We start from the raw sequence: 10,410 nt of genomic DNA, 5'->3' as shown, positions 1-10,410 counted from the left end.
TGTGTATGCCTAATAGGGGTGTATGCACCTAGTGAGTGTGTGCTTAATTGATTTTTGTGTGTGCATGTGCAATTGTACATCACACCCTCCTGTCTAACAGCGCAATATTGAGATCCTGAGCACTGTCCTGACTCCTCAAGGCAACACAACAGGCCAAATGTAGGCTGCAGAGGATGGCACCAAGTCCTCATGAAGACACCAGTTGTAAGTAGGATCAGAGTTTGTGTAAAGGAGGGATAGAAATATAGTTTTCTGTAAGAGAAAAAGATTGCAGCTTTAAGTTAATTTCCTTTGGTGGTTTGAGTTGGTTGAACTCCAACTTCCAAAAAACCTGAGGGTACAACCCCAATTTCAAATGAACCCTGCAGTTTGGATGAGAGGGATTATTTTATCATTTCACCACTGAAAACTAAATTCTGCTGGGCTTGCACAGCTATAATCATAAGGCAAGAGAGCAGCAGCAGGTGGGTTATACAAATAAATAATAACCCACCAGTAGCAAGATATCCAGGAGCAAACAAAGCCATCTTTTCATTTTAAGAAATCCTCCCCCAAATTTCAGTATTTATTATCTAATATCTTTGTGCCATTTACCCTCCTGGCAGCTCTCATAACTATCAAGTAAGTTGTTCTGCAGGTTAGCATTTTCAACAAATGAGAATGCCAGTAGATAATATGGGGCAGACTCTCTGGATAGTCTGTAAGACTAACTCAAATGTCATTGCAGAATAGAAGTCATAAGTGGTTCCCTAACACAACAATCTTTTGGTATATTATTTAAGTTAGAAAGTTTAGGTTAGCAAGGGAAGTTTACACTGGATATTAGGAAAAACTCTCTGACTAGGAGGACAGTAAAGCACTGGAACAAACTACCCAGATTGGTTATGGGAGCTCCATCCTTAGAGGTTTTTAAGACTCAGCTAGATAAAGCCTTGACTAGAGTGATATAGTTCAGAATGGTCCTGCTTTGAGTGGGGTGTTGGACTAGATGACCTCCTAAGGTCCCTTCCAACTCTCATTTTCTATGGCTCTATGATTTTTGTAAACTGAACTAATATAATTAAATCAAACAATCTTAAGGACAATTGATAACAGCTCGCAATTATAGGAGCACTGGAGGACATCAGGAAAAAAAACACAGAACAACCTGCACCAGGGATATAAGAACATTTTCAGATGAAGAGAACTATTTTAATTGTTTGCATCAATCCAGCTAATGGAGCAGGTAGCAGTATCATTTTGTACAAGGAGAAAAAAAAGCATTCATACACTTACCAAAAAAAGGAGAACCAGAAATGGGGACAGGGTTAAACTAAAATGCTATCTGACAGAAACTGGGCAAGGCTGTAGGTTATATATAAACCCTAAAAACAGAACTATTTTCCTTCCTGTTTTGCTTTAAGAAGTTTGTCTGGTCTTTTCCAAATATGTTTAGACAGATACTGAAGGTTATCAGGAGATATAGTGTCTGTGGAAGAAGCATATAATGCAAGTTGTGCAAAAAGGAGAGTGATGGCATTGCATACTATAAGGCAACATACAGATATCTTCCGAACTAGTCACTTGAATAAAAAGAGTGAGAAATCATTAAAAAAGGAACAAAAATTATTTAAGTATTTAACAGAGACTGGAGCAAAAATGTGCAATAAAATTAATTATTACAACATATAAAGAAGTGCATGCCTAAAATGCCACCTTGTACCAAGCACCTCAATCACAATTAACAGAGAAACTGAAAATAGAGTGTAATAAAAAGCAATTTACTCAATCCTTTTGTATTATACCTAGATGTAGAAAAATGCATAACACAGAATGCTACATTCTAGTTGCTAAGGGTCACCTAATATGAGACAAAAGCAAATTCAAAAGGGGAATGATGATTGAATAGTATCATACCTGTTGAACAATTGTGGTTAATTCCAGACAGAGCTGTATGACATTATTTCTTGTTACTGAATAGTCTGTCACAGCAGCAAAAGGTGATCTAAAAAACGAAAAAAAAAAAGAATGGTGAAGGGGGTGGTGGGTTTTTTTTCCCTTCTGATTCATTGGCACAAAATGCACTGAATTCACAAACTTCTTTAATAGTACTTTTTTACCTGGGCTGAATAATACATCAGAAATATCTAAAAGTTATTGTTACCACTGTAATTTATGGAATATGATTACAAAAAATGGCTACTTCAACTCTTGTTTTCTCAGGACTTTTGAAATCATTCTGAGAGAAGTTTTATTTATAAAGGTATCTTTTTTCCCTCAACCCTAAAAGCTTGCATCTGAAACTTTCTTTACTTCTTTGAACAATGCCTAGATTCCTTTTAAGGCAGTCTTAGTATGCATGACCTTACTGGGAAAAGCAAAGCATCGCTTGCACAGCTAGTACGCAGGTGTGAATCAAATCTTTAATACGTCAGGTTGATTCACTCAGACTCTTGGGACCTGATCTGAAGTCAGTTAAAGTACTCTGCACTCGGTCCTTTGTTCTGCTTCTAACATTTACAATGAGAACACTTCTGGAAAAGCTGATTTAAAGATTGAACTGGAGCCACATTTGAGCATTTCCTGAGGGTGTGCTACAATGCAAAAAGCTATTCTTTTTATTCAGAATTTAAAGAAAGTCATGCATACACATTCTGGGTCGCACCCCCACTTCCCCTGTAAGTTACATATATACAAGGTGTTTACAGTATTTTTTTTTCCTTTTTTACAGTTCCTGAAACATCATTCATTTATATGTGTTTGGTCACAACAGACACTCTCAGCTTTCTCTATTGAAGAAATATGTACAAATATAGACCACTGTAAAGCTAAATGATTTCAACACTTTCAGTATAGTAGTCAGTCTCTCTTCCATATTAAAAAATGGCTATATACTTTGGCAAGAGTGGTGATTTCTGCAGAAGTGCAAAATTTTAACAGTATCAGCATTTCAAAAAAGTTTTTAGGTACCAGTTTTACCGAGATGGCACCATTCTATCACATGCCTTAGTTCAGCCAAAAGTTGAACGGAAAAAAGTTAAAAAGGAAAAAAGTTAAAAGGACCATAAGAATTAGGATATTTGAAGAGATTAAGGCCAGGTACAAACATTACACTTTTACCAATATAAGTGATCAGAAACCAATCTATACCCAGAACATTAGTTTGGCATGCACAGACTGGTTTAAAAGTGGTGGAACCCAGGCTAAGGTTTGCGCCCTCCTCCCACCAAAGGGTGAATGTGCGTTCTGTTTGCTACCAGTCTAAACTACGCTGTTTACAGAAAACTGCATAACTTAGATGGATTCCACCTCAAGCTTTTCCAATGTCTGTACCTAGCCCAAGAACATGCGACAGGACTTGTGAAATTATGAATCAAAGCATAATTTCAAAGGCGGTCCAACATTCTCTCATCCTCACTTCCAAACTAATCATATATTTTTCCTTGAGAAAAAAGTATTGACCCCATTTTGAATTCAGTCTGTTTGCTCCTTGAAGTACGAGTCCTGATAGCATTTCATTTTCATTTTTGTTTAATTTCAAAGATTGCACTTTATGCGCTTATTTTACATGCCTGAATACATATAGTATAAGAAACACTGAATAAACAAATCTATGATGCAACATGGTGAGTAGTATTGGTATTCATTTGGATAAGTTCAATAGCATACTTGTGGGAGTAATACCCAAACAAATGCCAATAAAACCTTGTCATCAGGTATGTTCTATGTACCAAATATGTTATAGAAAAGATATTTTACTACTTCTTTAGAGTAAGCTTTACAATTCTGCTTGTTAAAATCACCACCTCTTCAAAAAATAAAGCCAATCTGCCAGTGTAAAAAACCAACAGAGATTTCAGTCAGAAAAATCTGAAGTATATTTTAGGTGCTACATATCGGTTTTAGCATTTTATTTTCCCACATTCAGTAGTTTTGCAATATCTGTATCAGCTATCCTAGAACGTATCTACAGGTAAACATAGGATGTTTTCCCTGTAGAAAAACAGCACCTTCCACCTCTTCCTAAAACTTTTTAATGCTCCCCGATGGTTCACAAGACGTAATTAATCTTAAACAAACCAGAATTGGATACATACTTCAGTTTATTATAACATTTGGGGAGAATATTCCATTTTTTAGATAGAAAGGAACTCCTCCAGCAGTTTGTTTTCTTAATGTAAAATTATGGGCTGTTAGGAGCTGGGAAGAGGCTATAAAAACTAGTATCAGGCTGGTAGTGAGGAATCAATGGATTGAATAGTATGGTCAACATAATATGTCACATGGCTATAAACATATTTAAGTATGGTTTTTTAATGCAGCCTATGGCATTTGTGTAGTTTACTAAGCTAATTTACAAAACACGCTGGCAGCAAAACAGTAAAATGAAACTTTTAAATTATATGATAAAAACTGGATGGAATTGCTTGATTAGGAACACTACCCTGTAAACAAAACTAGAGAAATACTTCCCATTCACAGTTGCCACTGTTGAGATGATAAAATTTTTCTAATGCCTTGATTTAAAAATTCATATTCATTTATGAACTTTCACCTTTATTTTTAAATGAATTAGATCAAATCAGGAAACAGCATACATTTTACTTTAAGTATGGATATTAAAACAGTTAAATCTTTCACAGCCAGAACTAGATGAACCTTCAAAGCCTTTAATATTTTCAAAGCAACATTTTGTGATAGGTTATTGCTTTTAATACGCCATGATTTTTCACTCATAACTTTACTATGTAGCTTTATTATGTAGTTCATAAGGAAAGTAATTAAAAACTAAATGGTAAAAATCTTCAATGAAAAATGTTTAAAAAATTGGAGTAAATTTTGCTGAAACTACCAAATACAAGACAACCGGCACCCCAACCCAATCAGCATGGGCAAAAAAGGCCCTCATCTTATAATCACATACAATGAAATCTCACTAAAAACACTATGTAACGTTAAACTGCTCCTAAAAGCAGCATGTGCTCAGTAATGGGAAACCAACTATGAAGTTGATTAAATACAACCAACACTGAGTATGACTGTTAGTGTCAATTGAGCACAGTTCCCCTCAGCACTGATTCCTAAGTTGTGGTGAGCCACTACATTGCATACATTATCACTTCCTCTTTACTACCACAGCTGAGCTGTGCTGTCCATTCCCACTTCCAGTGATTCCTGTTTCTTCACCAACCTTCAATACCTAGCAAACACACCAAACAGGGTCCCAAACAGCTCACGCATAATCCCTTTCGCCTTCTCACAGCCGGTCACATATGATTAGTGTGGCCCAGCCCTCCATGAACTGGAGCTGGACCAGCCCCATGCCTCATCTGCATATAATTTTTTGGAGGATCCCAGGACTCATGACAAGAACACCTGGTTCTCGTCATGAGAGAGCGGCTAATTAACATATGAATCTTTTGTGGGGGTGGTATCTGGTGTACACACACATACTGAGCACTGCTGAGCTGTGAGGTCACCATGGCTTGAAATATTGTCAACTCTGCTGGGGTCCAGCCCAATGAATTATGTGGCAAATCATGAGCCTTTTTGTTTCAGATTAATATCATGCATAGTTTGCACTGTGTACAAATACAAAAGTGCTACTTAAAAGTGTGTTTTATGGAATACCTATGCTAAAATTTGCAGCAGTTTCTAAAAAGGTAAAATGCATCAATCCTAGATGAACTAAGTCTATGGGTACCTGCAGTAATTTGCCTATACAGTTTAATTCAAGGTCAGTTCTTCCAAATTTGTCCCTCACTCCCATGTGCTCAGGGAGAATAAGGAGGAGGTAAGGGGAGACGAGGGACTGCAGGGAGAAGGTGGCGGGGGGGGGCGGGTAAAGGAGGTACCTGATTTATTTTTCCTGCTTGTTGTAGTGGGAGGGGGACAAACTCAAGGCAAACTTCCAAAAATTTTCCATATAAAGAATCTAATTATTGGGGGGGGGCAGAGGGTTGTCTTGTATTCACAGTTGTCTTATTTTTAACTAAATACAGTAAAGAAGAGTAAATACAGTAAAGAAGAAGAATTCTAAGGAATTACTTCCTTCCAGGAAAGGAAATCAAATTGTTAGGAGGTGCTGAGTGACTTAGAAGAATAAATCACAGTTCAAAAGTCAGGCTTCAATAAGTATTACTACCCTAAATATTTAAATGTCTGCAAATATTTCATATGTTCAACACACAATCAAAGACTGGATTTCATAATGGCTACAAACTGAAATTTCAGTTTGACAAATAAAAATCCTGCTTTAATTAATAAACACCCATTTTCAGGTACATATCCTACTCTTACATGATATTAAAATCATCAGGTTGTTTACACGTAAATCATACCCAATATAACTAAAATCCTTGAAAATCTTGGTAGCTTGCATACTGGTTGCAGTAAAAGTTCTCTGTCTACATAGCTGATAGTCCCATTCCAATCGAACAAAAGTTAAACCAGAAAAAATATGGTATTCCTTATCTAATCAGACCACATTTCTCTGGCTCTTTTAAGCTACTCCACTGGGTTAGTCCAAAGCCAAACATCTCTTTCCATTCTTCTGGTATTCAAGTCTAAACTAGTACCTACATTCTCAGGCCAGTGAAACGTTTAAATAAGTATGACGTTCTCAGCACATAAGGAATCTAATTGTGTTTAAAATTGTGCTGGATTGGGGCTCAGTACATTTTCTTACCCCATTCACCCATCTCTCCAAAACCTTTTTCATGCATATTTCCCCATGATATATTCTCTCTGCTCCAATCTATCCTGTAGCTATTTTTTCACCTTCAAAAAGTCCTGAAGATTCTCCTCCATCATGCCTACTAGAAAGAGACTATAATTCACGAAACAGAAACATGTACAGGTACACTCCTTGTAACTTCCTCCTCGAGGTTTCTCAAAGTGCTCCCCTTCTATTTTTTGTTCCTTGTAGTTTTATATTTCTAGTTTAGCTGATCCCTGAAAAGATACCATATTTTCTCACATACAACAAGCACCCCTTTTCCAAAAGCAAGCTGCTAGAAATGACATTGCACTTTAAGTAGAAGTAAATATGGTACAGGACTCTCTGTTGCTTAAGCTTTGGCAAGGACAAAACAAAAGCAAAGTCTGCATGAGTTCCACAGGGAGCAGAACAACAAGTAGTCTCAGCTCTCTAGTCACTACTACTCAGTTACTACAAGGAAAGATCTTTTTTTTCTTCATTCAGCTTTTCAAACAAGGTGTATATCTTATTCCAGGGTGTTATATGCAAGAAAATACAGTAATAAGTATGTTGCTGATTTTCTAGATCTTCACATATTTTTGGACTATGATTTTTTAGTTGTGATGGTGCTAACTTTAATGCATATTCCAAACTGTCAGCTATTTTTTTTAGTGTTAAGTTCCTTATTAAAATCAAACTGGAGAATATGGAGAAGAGTCAGCTAAAAGAATGCATCTTATTTTACACTACTTTATTCTCATGTTAATTATCTATAAGATACAGTACAGTTTGTTCAACTTTAATTTCTATCCACAACCAATGACTATATACAAATTATATCCTCAAAACTACATTAAGCCACAAAACAGAGAACACTGGAAAGAAAAGTGGTCAGATTAGCATCCATGAGTGTATATATATTTGGTATTTCTAAACTGTTTATTCTTTGAAACTCAATCAGCCACATCCTCATTTGTTTTGTACCTTCTATGCGATTTAATTTGGTTCAAGAGCAACGCTAGTAAACCCAAGAAAGAGCTTTAGTTTTGTAAACTAAAACGGTTGATTAAGGTATTGATTACGGTTGTATAGAAATGCATCACTTAGAGACTATTAGATCATGCAATTATTAACTGGGATAATGAAAGTGCTACCAAAAATAGTGAGCATATTCATTTCTAAGAATAGAAACAAACTCTTACATGGAAGAAATGGTGAGAGGTCAAAAACCAACCTAAGTTTTACTCTAGTATCAAGTCAGTGGAAATGTATAACACACTAATATGAAAAATATGACTTGCCAGCACCCCATGTAAAATTCATGTAACAACTGTTCTAATGGAGCTTTTAGTGAACTGTCAGAAAGAAACATCATAAACTTTACTCTGAACAAAGGAGGCTTTTCAATTAATATGATGTTAAACTTTTATAGCTTGTTTCGGTAGTACTTAATAAGGTTAAGAACCATACCATGTTTAGGTAATATTTACTGACATGTTCATCACCCCTTTTAAACAAAGAGAAAAGCACATAAAGGAAATAAGATTCACGGGCAACTGACTGAGGATAAATGTAAAGAAACATATATAAGAGATGTGGATTTGTGTGCCTGTGGGTATATGCCTGTGGATGTGTGTATGAGCAGGCTCATGCGCATCCATTTACAAAAGAAGCCACTGAATTGTTTTCTTTACTTTGTGCAAAATTGAACCTAGGGTTTCAAAACAATCAAAAACCAAATGTGGCTAACAAGACTGCAGAAATCAAATTGTAGCCTACCGCGGTAAACAAAACAACTTATTTGTTGAAATGGTTGGGAACACTTGAGGCATAATGCTTCCACACAATGCATAACCCTCTCTCTCTTTCTCAACAACTGAAAACCAGCAGTACTGCATGCAGCAGCAACACTCACCAACTGAAAAGGAATGAACAATGGAAATATGTAATATATTCTGGCTGCATATCACAATTCCTTAGCAAAAGATGCATTTCACAGTTAAACTGCTGCAACCCAAAGCATTTAAAACATACTAAAGCTGAAGACCAAAGATTCCACATTTGACAAGGAATGTCAAAGCTGGAATGTAAAGCATCAAAGGAATGGTTAAATCAGTACATGCTGCATGAGCATGTGAGCTGGCACCTTAAACAATGTCCTAGTATAAAAAGCCGAGAGAAGCACATGTTTCTAATTTGACAGTTCGTACCTATTTCATAAAGCAGCATAACATGTCATTAACTTCAGGCACTTACTTAAACTTAACTTCTACAGGACTCATACAAGCATTTTTGAACACAGACTTAAGTCCATGGATAGGAACGACATTTATGTCACAAAAAACTCCTTTTCCATGATATAAATTAGTGACCATACAGGCATACAAGCGGTTTGTGGCAGAAACAAGCCCTACTGATTCCTCCACAAACTGTTAGCTCTATAGACAGCAAGCTCACCGTCTCCTAGTACCATGTGTAACACCCATTCAGATACACATGGTGCAACTGGGGTCCCTAGAACTCCTGGTATCCCACGATCTTCCATCATCCCTCCCCTCTCCAAATGAGAAGCTGCCAGGGTGATCTGTCAGCTGTGAGGACCCTGCTGCCATGGCTGCTTGAACAGTCCCTGGACTCCCTGGAGCTGTTTAAGCAGAGGCATCAATTCCTGCCATCCTTTTAACAGTAATCGGTGGTCAAGGGGCATTGGGAATGCCCAGGGAATAGAATGGGTGAGAACAGCAGATCTCCTCCACCCTGCCTCCTCCCTTGCTTTCAGCAGCTGCCAGTTGCTGACAGCTGGGTTGCCAACCCAAAGATAGACAGATTTTTGTTACTGACAAACTGTATATGGACCACCAAATGTTTTTACTGACATGTGTTTCAACTGACATCTGCTTACATATTGTAAAGCCCCCTGACTGGCAGTAACAAGGCTCGGGTGCAAATTTATGGGTTTAAACACAAGCTTTCTAAAATCCAGCTCATTTCCCCACTCAGAAACCTGGGAAAGTAAATTTTACCTGGGTCCTTTAAAATGAACAAAAGTTTTCCACTCACAAGCAAAGTTCTCCACTCAACTAAAACAGGGGGAACCCTCCTAATCTCCAACCTAAATTACCTCTGCTGCAGCTTCAGGCCATTGCTCTTAGTTCTGTCCCCTAGGCTAGTACAAACAATCAAGAAGTCCACGACGGAGTTGATTCAATCTTCACAAGTTTGTCTACGCTGCATAGATTAAACCAATATGCAAGTGAACAGATTTCCACTTTTAATTCCAGAAATGCAGCTATATGCCTGGAGTGGCCCAGACCAGAAGCCAGGGGGCGCTACAGCATGCCTCCCTGCTAAGCCAGAGCAGACAGTATGAGTCAAGGCTAACCTGCACACCCTGAAAAGCCAGGGGAAGAAAGTAGTTTGCAGGAGAGGTGAAAACATCCTGGGATGCTGGGGGACTGTGAGAGGATCTGGGACAGAAGTTCAATAAACTGATGTAACCTAAATCAGTTAAGTCTGATACTACCATCCATCTGGGTTGATCTTAAACCAGTTTCAGCCATTTTGAAAGCTGTTTATGTGCACTGAACTTCTGTGTGTTGCAGATTTGACCTGGTTTCTGAACACTTGTATCAGTTTATGTGTAATTTCTGTCCCTAGCCCTACAGACACAGAGAAAACCCCATCTCCATCCTTAATGACCCTTATGATATTTGAAGAATGTTACCAAATCC

The 10,410-nt window shown here is 37.4% G+C and overlaps 1 protein-coding gene across 8 annotated transcripts in view; it reads right to left on the bottom strand.

Annotated features, from left to right (window-relative positions):
* CNKSR2 (connector enhancer of kinase suppressor of Ras 2) overlaps nucleotides 1–10,410 on the bottom strand; it is a 476,383-nt gene that overhangs the window by 354,915 nt on the left and 111,058 nt on the right. For all 8 annotated transcript variants that reach the window (XR_002098973.1, XM_019524928.1, XM_019524929.1 and 5 more), the window contains exon 4: nucleotides 1,897–1,984. Coding sequence is in view for 7 of the 8 variants with exons in the window: in XM_019524928.1 (XP_019380473.1) it covers nucleotides 1,897–1,984 (88 nt within the window). In the remaining variant the exon portion in view is untranslated. The remainder of the gene's footprint in view (nucleotides 1–1,896; nucleotides 1,985–10,410) is intronic.

This window comes from Gavialis gangeticus, unplaced genomic scaffold (genome assembly GCF_001723915.1).
Source record: "Gavialis gangeticus isolate Ggan-Ray unplaced genomic scaffold, GavGan_comp1, whole genome shotgun sequence".
NCBI lineage: Eukaryota > Metazoa > Chordata > Crocodylia > Gavialidae > Gavialis > Gavialis gangeticus.
The sequence above is the reverse complement of the archived record's forward strand: the minus strand, read 5'-3'. Positions and strand labels throughout refer to the sequence as shown.